Source organism: Rhineura floridana, chromosome 1 (assembly GCF_030035675.1).
Source record: "Rhineura floridana isolate rRhiFlo1 chromosome 1, rRhiFlo1.hap2, whole genome shotgun sequence".
NCBI lineage: Eukaryota > Metazoa > Chordata > Lepidosauria > Squamata > Rhineuridae > Rhineura > Rhineura floridana.
Window position 1 is genome coordinate 39,570,645 of NC_084480.1, and position 23,538 is coordinate 39,594,182.

The following is a 23,538-nucleotide window of genomic DNA, read 5'->3' on the forward strand; positions in this document are numbered from 1 at the left end:
TCATACAGCAGCTAGCCCAGCACATCACAAACGCTACTACACAGAAAAAAGAATTAAGTAGTCCGTTAAGACCCTCAGCAATTTTCAAGTCGTTCGTGGTGAGGGGGGAAAATTGGGGAATCACTGAGGAAGCGTTGGGCAGCAACTTCCAAGTAGGCTACAACTCTGCACCTGCGGGGATAAAGAGGGAGCTGTCCGACTCGGCCTCTCTTCTCTCCCTGCCCCTAACCCCCGGCGACCGTTCCAAGCGGAGGGCCCTTTTTTCTCACTCTCCGAGGTCCCTGAAACGCAAATCGACTCGAAGCCTCCATCACGAGGACCCCCCCTCCCCTTACCCCAGCTTCCCCAGTTCGCCCATCTCTGTGAGGCGCTAACGGGGGTAAAGCAAAACGTCTCGACGGTCCGACAACTTTATGGGTTTTTTTCCGTTTCCACAGCGAGTTATATACTAAAAAAAGGGAGAGGGAGAAAAAGCGCGACGTACAAGTATCTGCAACTTCCCCCAGTGAGACTGACCGGTCATCACCGCCGCTTTGCTTTTGCAGTTTCCTCAGACCGAGGAGGAGGAGGACCAGCGATGAAAATGCCAAAAAGGCACCGTGTCCTCCGCCTGCTGACGCCCAGGCAGGAACGCGACCGTTAAAAAAAGGTCAGGCGCTGGAGGCGACCCAACCGCCGCTACTGCTACGGCTGCTTCCTTCCACCGTGTTCGCCAGCCGCGTGAGCGTGACGTTTTCGCCCTGTCTCGTTCTCTTGCTCCCCTCTCCGTTTTGTTTATTCCGCCTCCGTCTCAATGGCTTTTCCGCCAAACTCAAGAGAAGGGTGACCGGGTTGAGGAGCCGCACCGCACCGCCACGCCCCCTCCTCCGTCTCCCCCCTCACATTCCATTCCCTAAATGGTGCCACAGAGGGCCCTGCCGGGCCCCGCCCCCTTTTCCCACACCCCCTTTTCCCACACCCGCGAACAACATGCATGAGGGCGCATCTTGGGAAGGCATGTATGGGTGTAGCAGACGTATAGGCGCGTCAGATACCCCCCCTCCAGGAGCGGGGACGGGAATAAAGGGAAAACAGCAAGATAGATATGTGCGTATAGAAAGACAGGAAAAGACAGATGTACATATTAATCCGCCCTTTTGCCGAAGTACGATCAAGCCCTCGCCTCTCCCATCCCCACGCCGTTTGAGCAACGCCGCTGTCCCGTCACAGCTGACGCGCCGAGCACACGGCCGCTGGGCCCGTTCTATTTATGTTTGTGGCTTCGTATTTTTACATATCCCCACCCCTTCCCTCCCCTTTTTCTGAGGGCCAGGCTGATAGTGCCCGCCCCTTTGCCCATATTTGGCTTTGGTGGGCGGGGACTCCCGTTTCAGCAGCCTCTCACAGGCTTCCTGGTGCCGTTTATAGAGTACAGCCACTTCCGCCGTCTGCTTAGAAGCGGCGCGATCATGGCGGAGCGCGGTCAGCTCCCTCCTGCCGCCAAGCGCCTCTGCTGCAGACCTGGCTACGGTGCCGGGTGCAGGCCGGGCCAGCGGGCGGGTGGCGGCGGCGCTGAAGGAGGCCTGGGCGGCGGCGTTGGTGGAGCTGGGGTGCTGTGCGTGGCGGGACCTTCTTCGGCCGCTGTTGCCGCTGCTTCCTCTGCTGCCGCCGCTTTTCCACCTGCCCTCGCCGCCGCCTATGTTGCGCTGGGAGTGCTGCCCTTAGGCAAGACGCAGAGCCCGGAGTCACTGCTGGACATCGCGGCGCGGCGGGTGGCGGAGAAGTGGCCGTTCCAGCGGGTGGAGGAGCGGTTCGAGCGCATCCCGGAGCCGGTGCAGCGCCGCATCGTCTACTGGTCTTTCCCCCGCAGCGAGAGGGAGATCTGCATGTACTCCTCTTTCAACACCGGCGCCGCCGCTGAGGACGCCGCCGCCAGCAACACCTCAGCCGCCGCACCCGGCGGGGGATCTAACGCCGTCGGTTCCACGGGTACCGCCGGGGGCACCGCCTCGGCTGCCAACGCCGCATCCAATAACAACAGCGGAGGCGGTGGAGGCGGCAGTAACACCGCGCCGGGCGGCGGTGGAGCAGCGGATGCCGCTGCCGACGAGAACCGCCTGCCCTTCCGCAGGGGCATTGCTCTGCTCGACGGCGGCTGCGTCGACAACGTCCTGCAAGTCGGTGAGTCACTCGATCGTTGGGGGCTAGGGTGGGGTGCAGCCGGCGGACAGGGCGATGGCTTGTTCTCCCTCCCCCCCCTTTTCCGTTGCTGTGCTTTGGGCCACGGTCTTTTCTCCTCCCACATTCTCCAAACATGACTTTTTCCTCCTCCTTGGCTCATCCACCTGTGCAGTCCTGCCATTCTCTCTCTCTGTCCAATACTCCCAATCTCTTTTCTCCGATTGGGCCTGTCACCCTTGGGTGTCGATGTCTTCTTTTAAATTGTTAATTCTTTTTCTCCTCTAACTGGCACCCTGAGAATCCAGCCTGTCCACACAGCTTCCTCTTTCTGTCACGCTTATAGCTAACCTCAGCTAGCCTTTTCTCTTCTTCCTCCTTTGAAGTCTTCAGCTGTTAAGCTGCCCTGTTTAGTCCTTATTTCGCTTTTGCAGCCAGGTAACCCTCTCTCACTCACCCCCTATTCCCTTTGACTCACCTTATGCCCCGTTAAAAAACATACCCAAGATAATCCTAGAACATTATAATCTTACACCAGTGCTTTGTTCCCTCCCAGCTTCCACTGTCTGTGTGATCAAAATACCCTTAAAGGTAGTAAGAGATGCTTATATCCTTTTCGTTCCTCTTTTCCCTTGTCATCTTCTATTTTCTCTTCCTCCCCCCCCCCCAAGGATCAGGGAGTGTGAATGGAAGTGAATCAGCAGAAGGAGCCCCCAGGGAAAGCGGGGGAGAGGGGAGCAAGGAAGACCTCCTTATCTCTTGGATATGCCAGGAGAGATTGGAGCCTCTGAACAAAGACATTTCTAGGACAGTGGCAATTGAGAAGGAGATGAAATCTACCTCTGGCTTTGCACAGACGACCTCTTGGGCGCTCCTGTGTCCAGTCTGTGTCTCCCTGTCCTACTAGATTTTATTATTGGTGGCACTGGGGGTAGGTCATCAGGTCATAAAGCTGTCAGATTGCTGATGAAACTGGGGCTGAAAGGAGGTCTGTGATTGGGGGGGAGGCTGGCTGCCTGCCTAGGGGGACTGCTGTGCAGGAAGACCGAATCAGCTTCAAATGCTGCCAAATAGCTCTAGGATGTAGCAATTTCCCTGCTCTGTTTCTTAATAATCATTTCTTACAGCTTTCCCTCCTCCCTCCTATGAAACAATACTCTTTTTCTCTATATGCTGATCTTGATTTTCTCTGGTGGAGAGAGTTCCCATTCATGCCATTTAACTCCTCCCTTCTTTAAATCAAAGGGCACTGGAGGTGGTTCCCCTTCACCATTCCATCCATCAGGAGTGGGAGGGTGGTGAGGGATTCCGAAAGTGGGGGAATGTCAGGCTTGCTCGCCTGGCTTACACTTTTCTTGTTTCTGGCTTTGGAGTCTCTGCTTGGAGAAATGGGTAGATGGGTGGTTATTTCCCTTTTAAAACTTCCTGCTTAGGGTGAGGTTCTCAGTGGAGCTGGATCTTTTTGTTGCATTTTGAAGAGGGTTATTTATGTTTTGACTGGACATCTCCAGTGCCTTCAGGAAATTCTCCTCGAAGGAGGGGACCTGGCACCTTCTCATCTTCATGTTTGTGTCCTTTTCAGCTCTGTGTGTGTGTTGGTGTGTTGCTCAAAGGGGGGACCAGACAAAAGAGCCTTTTTCATAGCCTGCATAACAGCAAGGATCTGACAAAGGGGAAGGAGATCTGGAGATTTTAAAGCTATACAGCTCAATTTCTCATCCGCTCAGTTCTGCTAGCTTCTTCTCTCAAGAAATTTAAATGCCAGTTGTGGGTTTTTGTGAGTTTATTTTTCTCCCACAGCTGAATATTTGCATTTGATGGCATTTGAGCATGGATGGGGTGACATATTTCAAAAAGTGGGCTGAACATCATGGCTCCCTCTTCACAAGATCACCTTTTACTGGTGATGCTTAATGATGGGAACGTGTCTCACCATTTAGATCTTAATGTAGAAAAAATGGAATCCAGCTTGATTTAGACTGGAATTGCTGAACTGTGATTCAGACTTCATTCCCATTGTGGTGCTGTTCCCTTTTGCCTGCAAATGATTTCACTTTGGGTACTCCTCTAAGTTCTAATTAACATTCCTCAAGACTTCTGGATCTATTTTTTTAGCAGGGCTTTGGCATCTCTCTCTTTCATGGGGCACCACCAGAGCTGAGTCTGTTCAGGTTTGGCTGGCAGTGCCAAGGACTTTTTTTTTTGCCTCTGCTTGACTCCACTTGCAAGGGATGAGGAATGACAGGAGTGCACATAGGGAGGGTTTCTTGGCTGATTACATTTAAGCTAGGAATTCACTATGAAAATAAAGCCAAGGGGTGATAAATAAAAGATGCAATTTTCTCTTGGAGACAGACACCCAGCATGGGCTTAGCTTTGCTTGCTTTCAGCACTTAGAAGAGGCCTCACTGAGAACTCTTGAAGGGAGGGGGGAAACACTTCCAAAAGGGGAGGGGCCTTTGCAAAGGTCAATGTGAACAGAGGAAAATATGCATTAATAGAACTTGTGTCCACTGCTGCTTCTGGAACACTTAAATAAACATGCAGTAAATGGTTACACACTGGAAGTACACTTTTATTTCTTCCTGACATGATCTTTTTGGAAACCATCCAGGCTATTAATGTATGGAAACTTTGCATTTCACAGAAATGTTAAAATGTGACTTTATATGGGGTGTGGTGAGAGACGAGCATAACAGATGCTGAAGTTTTCCAAATCACAAATATTTTCCTACAGCAAGTGCTGGGCTCATTAAGATTGGTAAAGGTTTTACATAGGGCAGAAACTACAAATGAATAAGCTTCTGAGATATGTAAGATATTGTGATTTGTCTTTCTCCCAGGTTGTTCTTCTAGAGTTTTATGAATAAATTTGAGATAAGGACTTTGTAAACTGGTTTAATAATTTACTGTTATTTAATAGCATGCCCTCCTTTAGTTTTATTATGAGCTGCCCTGGGGCTGATTGGCTAAAAGGTATGGTAGGAATATGGCTGTGCAATGAGTGGCTCTGTTGAAATCGGCAATCAGCTTTCTGTAATCAATGGACTTGATGTCTGTAGTGTGCATTTGACTTTCACATTGGAACATCAATAATAACTTCTATAAATGTTATGCTTCAGAACGGCACGGTTACTGGGCAGATGTCTGAATGCTGGCTGGAATCCTATTCATAATGAAGAACTTAAATATGTCAGTTGTGTTCATGTAACCCAAGCAACCTCCTCCATGCAATATCTTTTGAAATCTACAAAAACACTGCATTGAATATAGGAACATAGGAAGCTGCGTTGATACTGGATCAGAGCATTGGTCCATCTAGTTCTGGATTGTCTGCGCAGAAGCTATACAGGGTTTCAGGCAGATGTCTTTCCTCAGCTGTGTCTGTTGATGTTGGGGATTGAACCTGAAAGAGTACAAAGCATGTACTTTTACAGCTGACCTGACCTATTTGGAATAGTAGTGTTAATCCTCTGCATGTTTCTATAAATGTCTGTACAATCTCTGCTTTGGGAAAGCCTCATTGTTGAAACCACTGGTCATGATAAAACAGTATTACATGTGTCCGCCCAGTTTCTGAAACAAGTTAGAATTATGTATAATGTATGGAACTTATAACATTTCTTGATAATATCAAAATTCACACTTCAGTTTCATAAATCCCTTCTAAACTGTTTGTCAGACAGGGAAAACAGCGGTCAGGCCTGCTACCCCAAAATATTCCAAAGCTTTAAAGATCAAGGTTTTAGACAGTTTGCTACTGTGCAAAAGAAATGTACAAATACTTTAAAATTCTACCTCATTGCTTCTTGAATATAGGGTATTGAGAGCCATGTCCTCTTGAGAATACGCTGTTACGTACTATTATATATTTAAGAATACATTTCTTTTGTAACCATGGTTGCACGTCATATGCTTATCTGAAAGGAATTTCTGGGAATTGGTTTTTGATCTCTTAGCATTAATTTTCAGGAAGAAAAATAGAAAGAGTTTATATATTATGCATTTATCAGAAACATAGACATTCCTCCTTAGAGATTTGGTAAATTGAGCATCCTTCACTGGCAAAAAAAAAGTTGGTTAGTTTCTGTAAAAGAACTGAAGGCACAATTTTAAGCTAGCTAACATTCATATTAACTTTTAGTGGTCTTCCATTGAAGCGGAAATCTGGTAGCAGCAGAATTTTGCCGCTTTGCAGCAATTATAATAGTTTGTAAGGATAGGAGTTCTTGCCAGTCATGTTGAATAACAGGGAATTTGCATTGCATAAATCTAGTCCTTGTGGAACATCCATTAATTTACAAATAGGTGCTTTTTCTTTCTGATCTGTGTCCCATGAATAAGGATAATCTGGAAATTGTTAATGGATTGATTTTCCATCAGGGTTTGTATAGAATATTGTGCATCTGCATTTATAGGCTTTTCAGCAACTTTACACATGTGTTCGATAGCAGTTCTTAACATTTCTGGTGTTGAATGCATCTTTTGAATTCATATTTTCAGTGTTTTAGCTCTGTTATTTGTAGCTGTTTTCAGACCATCACTACAATTATATCTATGATGATATTTTTGCTATCACAGTTAATGAATGTTTCTTTGCTCCTCAGCATTTATTTATTTTTCTGCTGGTTTTCTTGTCCCTGCAGAACTGTAGACTGCTCATGTCAGCCTCAGCTGTAGCTCCACTTGCAGAACTGTAGCACAGTTGCATCATGGTTTGATGGAGCCCTACATATTTCTCAAACTGTCAAAATGAAGTGTGGATAGAGCTTGCAGCATTTCCCAGGCACCCTTCCACTCATTAAGCCTTGCCATCCTCAGTGAGACTCCTGCCTTGGTTCCAAATGCCAGCCCCTACTTTAAAGCCTAAAAAACAACTCAATTTGTTTTTCTAAGGGATTGGCATAATTATTCTTTCTTCCTGTGTTCTGATCTCAGGGGTGAGGAAAAATTCCACTTCCGATCAGACCTTATATAACATTTTCCCCCTCATTTGTTACGTTGTCATTGTAATAAATTACCTTCCATGGTTTAGGTTATCATAAGCAAACACTTCCACTCTACACATTACTATACATTTTCTCAAGTTTCTGGTTATGATTTTTAAGCCAGTCTGTCTTTGACTCGCTAAAGCTGAGGGCCAGTTTTACTTATCAGCCTATGAATTGAGAGCTGCATGCACAGAAATCTCTGGTTGGCTTGAACAGCTGTGGGCTTTGTCAGATACTATAGCCACATGAAAGGTATGGTTCCAGCTTGCCTGCTCGCAGTGAGGTGAAGTAGCAGTGATTTTGCTTGTTGCCCCCACTGTTGCCTGGAGATGCTAAGAATTGCCAAACCGGGTGAGTAGGCAAGCAGTAATAGCAATGCTATCATCAGGGCTGATGTGGAGTTCTCTGGCTATACCAACTGTAGGTCCAAGCCAAAAGGTTATATGCACTCGGGGCTAGTTCTCAGGTTCCTGCCCTAAATTTTCTTAAATCCTAATACTGTTTCTTAACTGGGTTGTTAATCAGGTTGCTGATTAAGTTTTGTAGGTATGTAACTGTTCTTGAACTCTGGCCCAGTTGTGGCATTAGCAAATGATACTGATGATTCTGTCTGTTCAAGCCCATAAATGAGAAATTATTTAAAATAAAACGGGTATATGGTGGTTTATTGAAATAAGAACAAATTAACTTTGTCATTTGCTTGCTTATGCAATGTTTCACATACTTTCATCTATCTGCTTGATGTCTGTGTGCATTTTGTGCATATTTTTGGCACTAAGTAGCACCTGCATAAACCCCACCCTGAACATGTATGAAGTCAGCAGTAAAACACACAGCTGTTTGTGGGTAACCCATTTTATATTACACAACTTAAAATGCTTCTAGCGGGTGGGCTGGTTAGAATGTCACCTACTAGTTAATCCAGTTTTCATGCCAAGAACAACTTCTTGAGTGTTAGTGCAATGCAACACTTGTGCCATGTTAGCACATAACTGAGGGAAGTGTGTCTACTTGACCCTCTAATTTTTTAGGTCTGACCTGGGGAGGGGGGGGAACCAGCAACTTGAGACAGTGATTTATATTAAATGGCTAGGCAGGCCCAACTCAGTTGAGTTTTAGCATAGTAACTGGTTCTGGAATGTTTATATGTGGCAGTAGGCTTTGATTAAATCCAGTCAGCCTGAAAATAGCCAAGTGCCCTTCCCTAATGGTTGTTACTATTACTATTACAATTTATGTCCTGCCTTTCAGGATATAAATCCTTCAAGACAACTTACATGTAAGATTATTAATGCCCATTGAAAAACAACCACAATAAGAAGTCTCAACTTACAGCAAGCCACCAGGATCCATCCCATAGTGCAGCTGGGTGGTAGGTGGCCCTGTGATTGCAGGGGTCAGTGCAGCTCCTGATGCCATCTTCACCTCACTCCCCTGGCATCCTGGTGGCAGTTGGTCCTGTGAGTGAAAGGCAGTCCAGCTGGAGCCGAGGCAGATCTCAGAGGAAGTAAGCTGAACCTGGAAATGGGTGCCAGATTGGCCAAATGGTTAGTCTCGCTCTGGGCAGGGCTTTCTGGCCCAGGTTGCTACTACCAATGTCTCTTGTAGATTTGGCTCCTGGTAGCAGAAACAAGAGTCCTTCAGTTTGGCATTCTGCAATCTTCTCTCTGGCTTTCCCTTAGCAACTTGTCCCCCTCATTTCTGTTTGTTTGTTTATTTATTTGTATACCGCCCCATAGCCGAAGCTCTCTGGGCGGTTTACAGCAACTAAAAACACCAAAAACAGATATACAAATTTAAAACACATCTTTTAAAATCCTTGCATTGGCTTCCTGTTTGCTCTGAGATCTGTCACAAGCTTCTTGTCAAGTGCTTTCATTGAAGCATCTCTGCTCTTGCTTCCCTTTGTACCTGGAACTGCCTGCCAGATGTGGTGACTCCAATTTTCACTTCCTTGAAAACCCTCCAGCTCTCACCTCCTTTGAAGCCCTTGGCAGGATCCCTCATCTGAAAACTGTAACTATAGCTCCACTTGCAGCTGTGTACGTAACTTAAACAATTGCATAATTTACCCTGCTAGATGGACCTATGGTCTGACTAGATATAAGGCAGCTTCCTATATTCCTATTAGGAGCTTTCAAGCGGGAGTTAACTTATACCAAGCACTTTACACAAATGATTCGGTGCTCTAGAAGTAATAAATGAAAAGCATAAACAACAACTTTGTAGTAAAGACAGTATGTTACATAAACATTTATAGGGGTACTATTTTTTAGGGAACACGAGGGGCAAAACTTTTTCCAATGCTTGTGATTATGTTGGGATGTGGCCAACATGGTGGTTCCCCACATGGGCTATTTAATAGTTAGGTGGGCTTGTGCCCTAGATATGGATTCCCAAGGCACACATGCCTTTACTTAAGAAGAGGGTGACTATTAGATCAGTCTTTGTGGTAACTATAATGAGGTATTTTTTAAAAAAAAAAACTTTACAAAAATGTCAGCACACTGGGTGATCTAATGTTGCATGATCAAACTTCCTCTTCCTTTCCTCCCCCTGAAATCTACTTCAGCGGGTCGCCCATTCCTCAAAAGAAGATTTGGTGAGTACATGGGTAGCTGCAGGGGGGAAGGGAAAGACCTGTTGTGAAACCAGATCTATTATGCTAGTGAGAGGCATGGTTTGATATTGCCTATTCCCCCCCTTTTTTTGCAACTTAATCTCAATTATATCAAGAACCAGACCTTTAGTCCTTGATTTCAATTTTGCCTCCCTGTTGAAATAGTTCCCCTGCCACATTGCTCTTCTGAGATGGATCCCTGTAGCATTTTATTGGTTTATAATAGACTGTTTACTTAGGCTGCACTTCTTGTCTCTTAATGTTACGGCTTCTAGCTAAACTGAGGTTTTCCCTTAAAAGCAAGATAAGTTCAATTTTGAAGCGATCCCAAGTGCAGTATGAATGAGCAACATTAGTTATTGAAATCTGTAAAGTATATTAGAGAACTGCAAAATAATATGCGCCACCACACCTGTAAAAGGAAGGCTATTTTTTTTAAAGAGCATTTCTTTCTTGTTCCAAGCAAGCACATTTGACATTTTTGAAATTCTGGAAGTTGTGTATGGGCAGTGGCTGTGGAGGTCTGACAGTAATTGGAAAGACACAGTAGAACCTGTCAGTAAGTTTAAATTCTTGCTACTGGAAAAAGCAATGATTGGATACATTGGAAGCTCATTTACTGAATTAATGTGTTGAAGATCCAGGTGATTTACCTCTTGTATTGCTTTAACAGCCTGTCTGTTTTTATAAGTCTTCTGTTAATTGGTGTCAGATTTTATGGAAGACATGGGTGGTAAGGGGAGAATAGTACACAGACCTAGATCTGTACTCTTCTCTTGTCTATTCCTTTTCCCTTTGGCCCAGATCTCCTTGTATTCCTGTGATCCTGGATATTGAACATCTCAGAATTTCTCAGAAGCAGAATCTTTGTTACAGTAGTTGGGCTTTAGCTGCTAACTAATTTCTGATGAAAACTATGAGCAATGCAGTGCTTGCTGACGTACCATAAAGATAGCTTATTTCACTGTTTCTTGCCAATGGGATTATTAGGGTCTTAAATATTTTACTACTTATAATTCATGGTTCAGTTTATACCACTCATATGATACTATATTTATGAGACGTTGGATTGGCTATATATCTAGTTTGCCTTGCTATTTCTGTTAAAACATATTCTAGCCACAGCAACCTCTCTTGGTGTGGCGATTTGATCACTGGCATTTGCTGCCCTCCCTGTGGATTGGTGGCTTTTGGACCTCTGGCTAAGTAGATACTTCAAACTCCACCCTGACCTTTAATTAGTTAAAAGAAGGGCACAACTTCAGTTAGTCCTTTAACCCAGCTTCTTCTGAGCTAAGCTGTTCCTGTTTTCTTATTCTGTAGTGTTCCTTATAAGGATATTATCTCCTGATTCTGGTGTACTGGCAGTTCATAGTGGGTTTTGGTTGCCCTGCTTATATCTCCTCAGGCCTCTCCTTCATAATTCAAGCTAAAGAGCTTAACAGCAGTCACTGTAATAGCCCTTTCCTTCATTTAAGATAATTGCTTAACACTTTTTAAAATTGGAACTTTTGCTTTGAAAGATGGTTATCTGCCCTTGAGAGCAATTTTGTAAAAGGCTACAAATTGTTAGGGCTTTCAAACAAGGTTCAAACAATCTCAGGTTCACCAGGGATCTAGAAATTCCAAGCTGGAAGAATTAGATGCCTAATAGATGGTCTCAATATTGGAGACACATCAAGAGATGTGAAGGGTGCAGAGACAGACACATTGGGTAGGGAAGTACAGCAAAGTCCCAGACCAATAAGAACATTATAGGTCATAACAGGCACCTTGATTCTGCTAATATACCATCAGTGCAGTTGAAATACTGCTCTATTCCTGTTAGGAGATGGATAGCAGCATTCTGCCACAGTTGCAGCTTCTTAATACTTGTTATAGCTGTCACACTGTGGCATCCTCTCATGCCGACACTGTCCCCTTCAAGGAACTAGAGCAGCCTTCCTCCACCTGGTGCCCTTTAGATGTTATTGGACTACAACTCTCACCATTGGCCATGATAGCTGGTGCTGATTGGAGCTGTAGTCCAACAAGAACTAGAGGGTCCCAGGTTAGGGAAGGCTGAGATAGTACTATGTTGATGGGAGAAGAAACTAAAGCATAGGCTTATCCCACCTGAACTTGGGTTTTCAATGTTACTGATGGATGCAGGAAGGAGTTAATCTTCAAGCAGCTCAGACTACTAAATAAAGGGTCAGAATGTGACCTTGGAAACAGCATTTGTCAACCACTATGTATTATGTGTAGCTTTTGAGGGGTTGAAAATAGGTAGTTCTTGTAGCTTGGCTTGAATTAGCATGGAAAATGTAGAACGGCACTCTGAAATCAGATTAGAATAGATTCTGAGTTTCAAATGTTCAGTCATGGCATTGGCATTGCTTGCACTTTGGGGCAGACTGTAATTGTGTCAGTGGCGGTGTGTTATATTAAAAATGTACTAGGCAGAATATTTGCATTCTCTAGTGAGATTTCTTCCCAGAACCGCCCACCTGCCCCAGAAACATTGACGCTCCAGTATGGCACTAGAGTAAATGAATGATTGCTAGTGAAAAGCTATTGCATAATAAGTGTTCCGGGGGGCTATAAGTTTGGGCTGACTTTGCTGGCCAACCAAACATTTGTTTTTGTCAGATCCCCTTCCCTCAAGAGGCAAGGTCTTCTTCTTGACCTACGTCTCTGAAATGAAGCACAGGTTCAGGGGGAAGTCTCCTGCTCATCCGTCCAGCGCTAAGCTTGGAAGTGGATGGGTGAGAGACAAGGCAGAGCTGGAGTCTTGGCAAAGGTTTGTACTGCTATAGCAAGAGACAGAGATTTATGAAACTGTGGTGTGGTGAAAGAGGGCAGATAAGTTTTTCTCCTCTCACGATACTAGAATTCAGGACATCCAGTGTAGCTGAATTTTGGAAGATTTGGGACAGACAAAAGGAAATACTTGTTCACACCAGGGCTGTGGAGTCGGAGTCGTAGAGTCGGAGTCGGAAGCAATTTTGGGTGGAGTCGGAGTCGGTAGAAATGTACCGACTGCGGCTTCAAAATAAATTTTGATTGACAATTTAAAAAAAATATAAATTCAAAATGTCAAAGAAGCTTCCCATTAAGTCAGCTGTAGTTGAGCATTTCATCATAACTCAAGATGGAAAACATTTTGTGTGTCAGTGTATGACACAGGACCCAGATGAAGACAAATGCTGTGATGCCAAGATCAGCGCATATTCTGGTAGCGATAAAAATGCTGCTATGAGACCTTCCAATTTAAAAAGACATTTACAGCCCTTTCCAGGGCTGTGGAGTTGGAAGCAATTTTGGGTGTAGTGGGAGTCGGACAGTAGAAAAATAGAGGAGTCGGAGTCGAAGGTTTGGCGTACTGACTCCACAGCCCTGGTTCACACAGCGCATAGTTATGGAATCTGCTCCCACAAGAGTGACAGCTACCAACTTGGAAGGCTTCAAAAGAGGAATAGACAAATTCATGGAGGAAAAGGCTATCAATGGCTACTAGCCATAATGGCCAAGTTGTACCTCCACTGTCGGAGGCAGCGTGCCTCTGAATGCCAGTTGTTGGGAATCATAAATGGGAAGAGTGCTGTTGCACTCAGGTCCTACTTGAGGGCATCTCAAGTCATCTAGCTGGCTATTGTGAGAACAGGGTGCTGGACTAAATGGGCCTTTGGCCTGATCCAGCAGGGCTTTTCTTATGTAAGGTGTGAGCAAGATTATTGAACCCCGAGTTTCACATATGAGGCCCAAGTACTTAGATTAGTCAATCCAAGCAAAACATTGCTGACTGAAATCTGTTGAGTTTAGGAGTATTTTATTATTACCTAAATTTTTCTATCCCACCTTGTGAGAACTGTGTCTGAGATGGCTTATTTATTGAAAAGAAAAAAAAATTATTGTAAGGATATATAGTTTTTGTTTTGTAAAATTTGTAATCTGTAATTTTGGTAAATATATATCTGAATTTATAAAAACCTGAAATAAAGTCTATAATTGAAATAAAATGTATGTATATATATTTAAATCTAGATGTCTAAGAAGATATTTAAAAATACAATTAAATAATAAATACAAAATAAAATAACTACAAGAAACTCCAGAATTCAGTAGTAGGTGGTACATGCTCTGGTAACCTCGCGTCTGGACTACTGCAACGCGCTTTACGTAGGGCTACCTTTGAAGACGGTTCGGAAGCTACAGCTAGTGCAAAATGCGGCGGCCAGACTGCTAACAAGAACCAAGCGGTCGGAGTATATAACACCTGTTCTGGCTCGCCTGCACTGGCTTCCAATATGCTTCCGGGCCAGATTCAAAGTGTTGGTACTAACCTATAAAGCCTTATATGGCGCGGGACCACAATACCTGTCGGAACGCCTCTCCCGATATGCACCGGCCCATACACTACAGTCTACTATGAAGGCCCTCCTCCGGGTCCCGACCCATAGGGAGGCCCGGAGAGTGGTGACAAGATCTAGGGCCTTCTCAGTGGTGGCCCCCGAATTATGGAATAGTTTCCCCGAGGAGGTGCGCTTGGCGCCGACATTATCATCTTTTCGGCGCCAAGTTAAAACCTTCCTCTTCTCTGAGGCATTTTAATTTAAGTCGACTTAATTTTAAATGGTTGTATCTGATTTTAGATTGTACAGTTTTATATACTTTGTTCTATTAGATTGTGTAATTTTTATTGTATTTTTTTGATGTTCACCGCCCAGAGAGCTATTGCTAGTCGGGTGGTATATAAGTTTAATTAATAAATAAATATAAAAATTGAGAGGGGAGGCAGAATCCCAAGCAACCTTCCACCAAAAGCTTATTTAAACAGTATTCAGGGGAAGATTTTTCCACAACTTGGTTGCTACTACAGAAAAGGCTGTATCTTAGTAGCCACACCTAATCTTTGAAAGCAGGGTTACCCAGAGCAGGGTCTCTGAAAATGACTTCAGCAAATGGGTAGGCTCGTACAGGAGAACATGATCATACCCTGGTCTTAGGCCATTTAAGGCTTCTGTTGAAGCATTTTGAATTGTGGCTAGCAACAAACTGAAGATCTTTAAGCACCAGAGTAATATGTTCATTATGACATTTTTCAGTTAACAACTTGGTCACCGCATTCTGAACCAATTGAAGTGACCAATTGAATGCATTTCAGAGACAGTTATGTAGATATTTGCATTGCAGTAGTCAGCCTTGGGGGTTTAATGGTGGAAAGATAGTATTTTCCCAGGAAGGGATGTAGTTTGGGCATCAGTCCGCTTTGATGAAAGGCACTTCTAACCATGAACATCATTTGGGCATCCATATTAGACTTTATGTAAGACCTAAGCTGTGCGGTGGAAGTGTTATCAACAGATCACTTTAACATACAATTGCTAAAAACTGTACATACCTCCTGCTATCTGTGTCTGAGGGAAGAGCACTGTATCATGGCTCTTGGGAATTTGTTGCCCAAAACAACAGTTTCCCCCTTTTTAAAATATAGGAGCACTTCCTCATGTCTTGATGTCATCACTGAGTCCTTTGCAGTGGTAGTCAGTGATGTGAAGTGGCAGACAGGGAATCATCCAAAGGTGGGTGGGGACATATTGTAGGCCATTTACGGCAGTTGTCCATATGTAGTTCTACCAAAACGTCTTCATTTAATAGGTTACAAGTGTACACAAACAATTTAGAAAACAATTTTCAAACAGTTATAAGAAGCAGTAGTTAGATTTTATTTATGTGCCTCTCTATTGATTCAAAGTACATGAGTGGTAGACACTTCAAAGAACTTTGACTCACAGTACTAGATTGTACTTTCAAATAAACAAGGCCAACAGGAGACAACACTTAATGGTGAATTGATCATACAGGAAAAATGACGATATGTGGGTTACACTTAGAGGTCTTCTATGTTTAAAAAAGTGTTTGAGTAAGGTAAATATTCTTACGGGGTTCACGAGCAGTAATTATTGTGCAGACATTTGTGTTACATGGTAAATGAAAAAAACAAAGGATGCTATCACATTTTAATGATAAACTAAGGCCATAATTTTAAATTCTATTTTTTCCAGATATCTGTGACATCAAAAATTTTTTTCATATAGAATAGTCTACATCTAGATTATCTTAAACAGAAATAAAACTTTACACCATGTAGTTTATATTTAACTTAGTGCTTTCAGTTAATTGACTTTTAGCAAGTGTTACAGAAGGAGTTTTGTAATCTTGCGCATTCAGTATTTGGTGACTGCTTGATTTATGCATTTTTAGATGTTAGAGATTTGGGTACGTCAGCTTGTTTCTGCTTGTTCTGGGAACAAGATAAATTCTTAAACATTTGGATGTTGTACAGAGGTTAGACAATATCTGATTGCTTTTTTCCTTCTGTTTGCACTAGGCGCCGCCCTGGTTTGGTTAGGGTGGTTTAAGATTGTGGCAAAGCAATATGAGTATGAGTTGGAAAGATCCAAGTCCTGAAACAAGTATTTAGACTCAAACTGGCCAAACTCAAATGCCTCAATCTTTTGGAATTGATTTCTGAATAGGATATTGTTAGAATGATTTAATTCTTGAAATTACAAATGGCACAATCTAGTCCGGTTGGTCACTTTAAAGTTCCATTGATCTCAATATCAGGGTGAAGTACATGCTTAATCCTGTCCATTTATTATCAGTAGGAGTTAAAATACTTAACCTTGGCTGGACAGTGCCCAGAGAGAACACTGTCCATATGGTGTGTGGGTGTATAAATATACTCAGATCTGCCATGTGGATGTGCCTGTCAGTTGCTTTTAGCTATTGCATACCACCTGAGAAGTGACACCTTTCTAAATTGAAAGCAGTACTTTTGTACATTGGTAACGGATTTCTACTGCCGCTTTATGGTGACTAGAAGAAAGCAGATGTAAAAGCTGTGCAGATATGCAAGTTACTAGATTTTTCATACTTGTCATCTATGCTAGACTGGTCTTATATATGGAGGCAAGCAAACCTATCCCATAGCAGCTTCTTGCTAGATTCTCCACTGTTCAGTTTCTCAGTGAGACATGCTCCTACCTATAGCCTATGAAAGTCTGTTCTGGTTTCTAAGCTTCATTTTTACCAAGAAAAATTGTTATTTTCTGCTAAAATACTTGAAAATGATTTATTCTGCATTATAATATGCTGTAAATCCTGAAAGAGACACCGACCCTGTTTGCATGCAACACTATTTATTTATTTATTGTATTTGTATACCGCCCCATAGCCAAAGCTCTCTGGGTGGTTTACAGTAACTAAAAACATTAAAAACAAATATACAAATTTAAAACACACCTTTTAAAAACAACTTAAAAGACAATTTTATTTTTTTAAAAACAATTTAAAAAACACATGCTAAAATGCCTGGGAGAAGAGGAAAGTCTCAGCCGGGTGCCGAAAAGATAACAGTAATGGCGCCAGGTGCACCTCATCAGAGAGATCATTCCATAATTTGGGGGCCACCACTGAGAAGGCCCTCTCCCTTGTTGCCGCCCTCCGAGCTTCCCTCGGAGTAGGCACCCAGAGGAGGGCCTTAGATGTTGAGTGTAGTGTACAGGAGGGTTCGTTTCGGGAGAGGTGTTCCATCAGGTATTGTGGTCCCAAGCCATGTAAGGCTTTATAGGTTAAAACCAGCACCTTGAATCGAGCTCGGAAACATACAGGCAGCCAATGCAAGCGGGCCAGAATTGGTTTTATATGTTTGGACCGTCTGGTCCCTGTTACCAATCTGGCCACTGCATTTTGCACAAGCTGCAGTTTCCGAACCGTCTTCAAAGGCAGCCCCATGTAGAGTGCATTGCAGTAATCTAACTTGGAGATTACCAGAGCATGGACAACAGAAGCCAGGTTATCCCCGTCCAGATAGGGGCGCAGCTGGGCCACCAACCAAAGTTGGTAGAAGGCACTCCATGCCACTGAGGCTACCTGAACCTCAAGTGACAGAGATGGTTCTAGGAGAACCCCCAAGCTACGACCTGCTCCTTCAGGGGGAGTGCGACCCCATCCAGGACAGGTTGGACATCAACCATGCGGTCAGAAGAATCACCCACTACCGGCATTTCAGTCTTCTTGGGATTGAGCCTCAGTTTATTAGCCCTCATCCAGTCCATTGTCGCAGCCAGGCACCGGTTCGACAGCCTCACCTGAAGAAGATGAAAAGGAGAAATAGAGCTGTGTGTCATCAGCATACTGATGGCAACGCACTCCAAAGCTCCGGATGACCGAACCCATGTAGATGTAGATGTTGAACAGCATGGGGGACAGAACTGACCCCTGCGGAACCCCATATTGGAGAGTCCAGGATGCTGAACAATGTCCCCCAAGCACCACCTTCTGGAGCCAACCCGCCAAGTAGGAGCAGAACCACTGCCATGCAGTCCCTCCCACTCCCAACTCAGCCAGTCTTCCCAGAAGGATACCATGGTCAATGGTATCGAAAGCCACTGGGAGATCAAGAAGAATCAACAAAGTCACACTGCCCCGTCTCTCTCCTGACAAAGGTCATCCCAAAGGGTGACCAAGGCTATTTCCGTACCAAAACCAGGCCTGAAACCCGACTGAAATGGATCCAGATAATCGGTCTCATCCAAGAGTGTCTGGAGCTGGCCCGCGCTAAGCCAAATCATGGCAAACTAAACCAAATCATATTTGAAACTGAGAAAATATGTGGATATCTGGAGCAAAGGTTACAGCCGCTGCCCTCCTCCCCTTATCCTGCTGCCGCAGCATTACCCAGGGCATAGCTATGGTTTGGCAGAGTTTTGCATCCAAACCTCGGCAAATGGTTTGTCCACGAGCTGTAACCAAGGCTTGTTTTCGGTATGCTCCCTGTGGGTTGTCTGGAGTGAGAAAACCACAAGCCCTGGTTATGATTTAAACTAAGGCAATCTACGACTTAGCCCTGAGTAGCACAGTGGCAGCAGGATGAGGGGGTGTGGAGTGCAGTGGCTGCCTGCCCTCTTTGCTCCAGGAACCCACATGTTTGCTTGTTTGTGCTAAGCCATGGCTCGGCTTAGCATTTTGTGTGATCCAGGTCACTGAGTGTAAAGTCAGCTGCACTTACTGATACCGAGGGCTGATGACTGCAAGAGTCTCCTGTGTGAACGTGGGACACCTTTGTGTTTACAAGCTAGACTAGCAATGAGTAGCGTTGAAACCTTTACTGGTATAGAAGCTGCCCCATACCCAAAATATTGCTGGATTTGAGCTTGGCTCTTTACGACACACACTTCTCATATTTTATTATTGCATTTATATCATGCCTTTTTTCCAAGGAGATCAATGTGGCATACGTAATCCCTCCTCCCCCTGTTTTATCTTCAGAACAACACTGTGAGGTAGATTAGGTTGAGAGGCAGTGACCGGCCCAAGGTCACCCAGACAGCTTCATGGCCAAATGGGGATTTGAACCCAGGTCATAGTCCAACACTCTAAATGCTCTAGCTGAAAGGCAGTAATGTTCATAAATCAAGTTCACCAACAGATTTCAAGGACACTCAATGTTCTTACAAAGTTGCTAACACACTCTTGTTGTCTGTAGTTTGTTGCTTCCTGAATGCTTAAGCTCTCAAAAAAACTCTTGTCTCAGACTCCTGTTTGGAATTTTTGCTGGCTGCTGTGCTGTAGATAATTTCAGGTCTGACTCATTTTACTGAACGCTTTAAATTATTACTCTTCCCCCATGATAACAGTGGAGTTTCTTGAACAAAATGTGTTTCCTGCTTCAGTCAGCATGAAAGGATTTTCTGTTAAACCAGTCAGCTGTTTACTTGAGAGCAGCTGACTAAATTTCCTAGTTTCAAGCTCAAAGGGTAAAATGAGTTGGTCCTTTAGGCAGGTTTTGATACACTCCAGGCTTCTAGAAACATGAGTCTAATGTCTGGGGACTGGAAACATTTTTCTTTCTCTTCTTCTTTCTCCTTGCCCTCCCCCCTGCACCTCCAAGCTTTCCCCTTTGAGTAGACCAAAGGTCTGGTCTCCAAAGCAAACAGTCACGGTCTGCTAAGTATAGCAGAGTAATACTGGAAAATGGATGCCAATTTCAGCATAGTGATAGGAAAGTGTTAAGAACCGAACAAATGAACTCTTAACTTCGAGTTGGTCGACTTAAAAGGCTCGCAGGTCCACTTAAATAACAATGGTTGTAACTGAACAAGGGGCTTTTACAGTTTAGGTGTGGGGTAGTCACCATGTTGCCTTCCAGATGCCATTGGGCTTCCAACTTCCATTTGCCCTGGCTAGTATGGCCAGTAGTAGGGATGATGGAAGCTGTAGCCCAGCAACGTCTTGAAGGTTACCCTGAAATACTATTATTCCTTTGCAGATGTTGTGTATATTCCATATGATCATGCACACCAGACCTCAAACCAAAAACAGAGACATTGTTCTAGGGCTTTGGGGGCAAAAACCCTCCTTTGCTTTAGGCATTTCATGGAGGAACTGAGAAAAAGGAACATGGCGGGGGGGGGAATGTTGGTAGAATGCCACCAAGGAGAACTTCCCGCTTATTATGTTGAGGATTCAGACACTGAAGCAAATACTGTGGGTTGGCATCAGAACATTCCTCAAGTCTGTTCTTAAACTTTGCCATTTTGTATGACATAAATACATAAATCAATGATAAAAGTTCATTGGAATATTGAACGGTTATATTCTGTCTGTACTGTGAGAGAGGTTGAGAGACACTTCCAATACTGCCCCTTTGAATGTGGGACAAGAGCACCTGACTTCTGAAGTGGCATAAAGACTACAGAATACTGTACCAATATTGCTTGTTATCTTTCCAAGCCAATATGTGCTATCTTTTGATGACATTTCTTAGTGGTTAGTGCACAGTAGAGATGTTCATGGTGGACTTGAAGCCAAGTTACTTGTCTTGCTATTGCATACAACAATGCAGTTCCCTTTTTGCATGCCCACAGCTTTAGACGATATGAGCATTTTGTCTTCATTAATTCTTGGCTGTTCCTTTATGGCCAATGACCTTCAGTAAAAGGTCTTAGGAAATCTCCCACACTATCCGCCTTGTGAATGATATGTCCAAAACCTGTGGTAGTGGCAGAGTTAAGACGGTTTTCGGGATTCCAGCTCATCAATAATGAATTGTGAGTTCTGATGTCATACTTTTCAAACAAATGCTCTATGTTCTCTCCTTGGAATGCATCTTTCAAATGCCATTTTAAATTTTGTATTTTGTTTAAGAGAGATAAAATTTGTAAAGGGGGCTTGTAGGAAATAAGGTCTTATAAGCATTCTACACTTTACAGGGTAGAAAAGGAGAATCGAAACACAGTAATGAAATGCCTAGTTTCAAGTCTACAGTAATTAATTTCTCGTTGTCAAAAATGATTATGCTAGTTAACAGTACTGTGAATTTTTTTTAAAAAAGTACTATTCAAGAAACGTTGTTATAAATAAGATGGGCAATACTCTTGTCAGGTTAATGCCCTGAGTAAGGCTAAAGTTCAGAAGAATGCAGAATAATGGGATGGGGAAATTGTCCGTATCTAAATAGAAGATAAACTTTTTTTGTTTGAATTGACTAATTACAGTGATGAAAACTCTGCTGAATACATCATTTAAGCTTGACAAAGCCAGAGTTTCTTCTGGAAGAGTTGAAATGTTTTTTTAGATGACTTGGCATTTGTATCTTGGACTAAGTTATTGGTAGTAGGAATTGAGACTTCAATTATATTACACTTTTAAAATGCTTTTTATATATAAGCAGAACAACAGTGGTGTTAGATATGACCCACTTTGAGGGGCCTGATAGAAATAGATAAGTACGGAATACTGAATCCAGCTCCAAATACATTCTATGAAACTATCAACATTAAAATTTGATTGAAGATTGTATTTTATAGGTAAGACAAAAAAAGTTGTTGTCTGTGGCATTACTCTGTCATCCAGATGATCAAAATAATGTTTTCAAGTGGCATGAATATGTTAAAGCTTGAATTGTTTGGCTTCTCCCATATAGAATGAGTGCAAAACTTAGAGGCTTAGCTTTGAGCTTATTGTGTTGAGTTGTCATCAGGTTAACCTGATAATGACCCAGTGTGGGAAGAGGTGGAATATGTGAAAGATCAGTGAAAACCCTTAGGTGAGGATTCTTTCATAACTTGCTGTTCACTGGTGCTTAAGGGAAGAAATGAAATGCCAAATATTTCCCCCTTTGCTGTTCTTGTTGAAAAATACTATGATAGGAAAACAGCCTTGGCTCCCATCACCACAAAAAAGATCTGAAACTAGTCTGAGATTTGGGTTTTTGGTTTTTTTTAAAAAGATGGTATCCCTTTTTAGATAGTAGCTAGCTGTTTGCAGAGTTGCAACAGCTGTCGTTCTCTCTGGCTTCAAGGCATTCCAAAAGAAAGAGCTAGTTGTCTTCCTCATCTTGTGATGTGTCGAAAAAGTATTTAGAATCCCCTAAGAATTTTTCATGATAATTAGATGTGTAAGTTTCAGTCTTACAAAGGACAATCATTTGAATGTATTGACTTAGCACCAGTTTCAGATTTCAGGTGATTTCTTTTTTCTTTTCCTCTTGATAAAAATAAATATCAAGTCTCTTTATACCTTAAGCCAATTCGGGAATGTATAGATCCTAAATAGCAGGAGCTGGGAAGCTTCTGGAAATTGCGAGGGAATTTTTATTTTCATTTAAAGGTGAATATAGACAGCATGCGTTTGTGTGCACAGGATCTGCTGGCTATTAAAACTTGCAAAGCAGGGTTTGACCTGCAGGCAGCAAGTCAGACTTGCCAATTGGAAAGCATGAATTTTGAATGAATGTGAGCAGATCTTGAATTGGGGGGTGGGAGAGGGAGGAATGCACCTGAAACAACTGTATGGAATCAAATTGCAAAACTACTTTCAGATTCTTGGACAACAGCTGGGATTTTTCTGTGGGCAAACACGTTAATAAACCTGTTCTTTTTGACATTGTGAGCTAACATTTGTTTGAAGTGCTGTTTAAATCTATGTATATGTGATGCCTAGTATGAGATTAGTATGTGAGGATTTGATGATGTTAGGTCTCAGTGTTAGAAAACCAGGCAAGATAGCACACTCTGCTTACAGTATTCCCCCCCCCATGCCTTTGATGCTGTATGGTAGGAAGGCAGGATATAAATCCTTGTAGCAGGCCAAGTTTCTTTGTGAATGCTGAGCAGCATACAAAGATTTCAGCTTCTCAGGATAGGAAGAAATCTTTGTACCCCAAAGAGAAGCACTACTACTTCTGGGTCAACCTTTTGTGCATAACAGCCAAGTGACACCTCTTCCCCTCTCATTTGGGGCACAATCCAGCAACAAGCTTTCCCACAAAAGCCTCATTGAAATAAACAGGAGCCTGCACAAGAGCACAGTTGTTGCTTGCATTAGTTTTAATGGGCAGTGTACAGGAGATTTTCCTGGTGGATTGTACTTTATGGGTGAGATCTCTTTCCCCTTTCTCCACCACTCTTCTGCCTTTAATGGCACCCAAAATCTGCTTCTTAATGCTTCTGGTAGGAAAACCTGAACAATCAAAAGATGCTAATACTTCCTGTAGGAAACTGAGGTGCTGCTTTTTACTAGCATTGGTTGATATTAATCATGACTCGGGACTAGACCCGGTGCTTGAATGTAAACAGGTAAGTTCACAAGGGTATAACTTCTGATTTAGTCTAAGAAATAAAACAGAGCAATCTTGTAAAGATGACTTAACAAATTTAGTGTTTGAAAACCATTTCCTTGTTAAACTTTAGTATCTTTAATGAGTGTAGCTCGGAAGTT

General features: G+C 43.1%; 1 protein-coding gene across 1 annotated transcript in view; it reads left to right on the plus strand.

The window, feature by feature from the left end:
* Positions 1–1,409: 1,409 nt before the first annotated feature.
* Positions 1,410–23,538, plus strand: part of ZSWIM6 (zinc finger SWIM-type containing 6) — a 117,084-nt gene continuing 94,955 nt past the window's right edge. Inside the window, exon 1 of the mRNA XM_061618872.1 lies at positions 1,410–2,160. Coding sequence (XP_061474856.1) covers positions 1,449–2,160 — 712 coding nt within the window. The 5' untranslated portion in view covers positions 1,410–1,448. The remainder of the gene's footprint in view (positions 2,161–23,538) is intronic.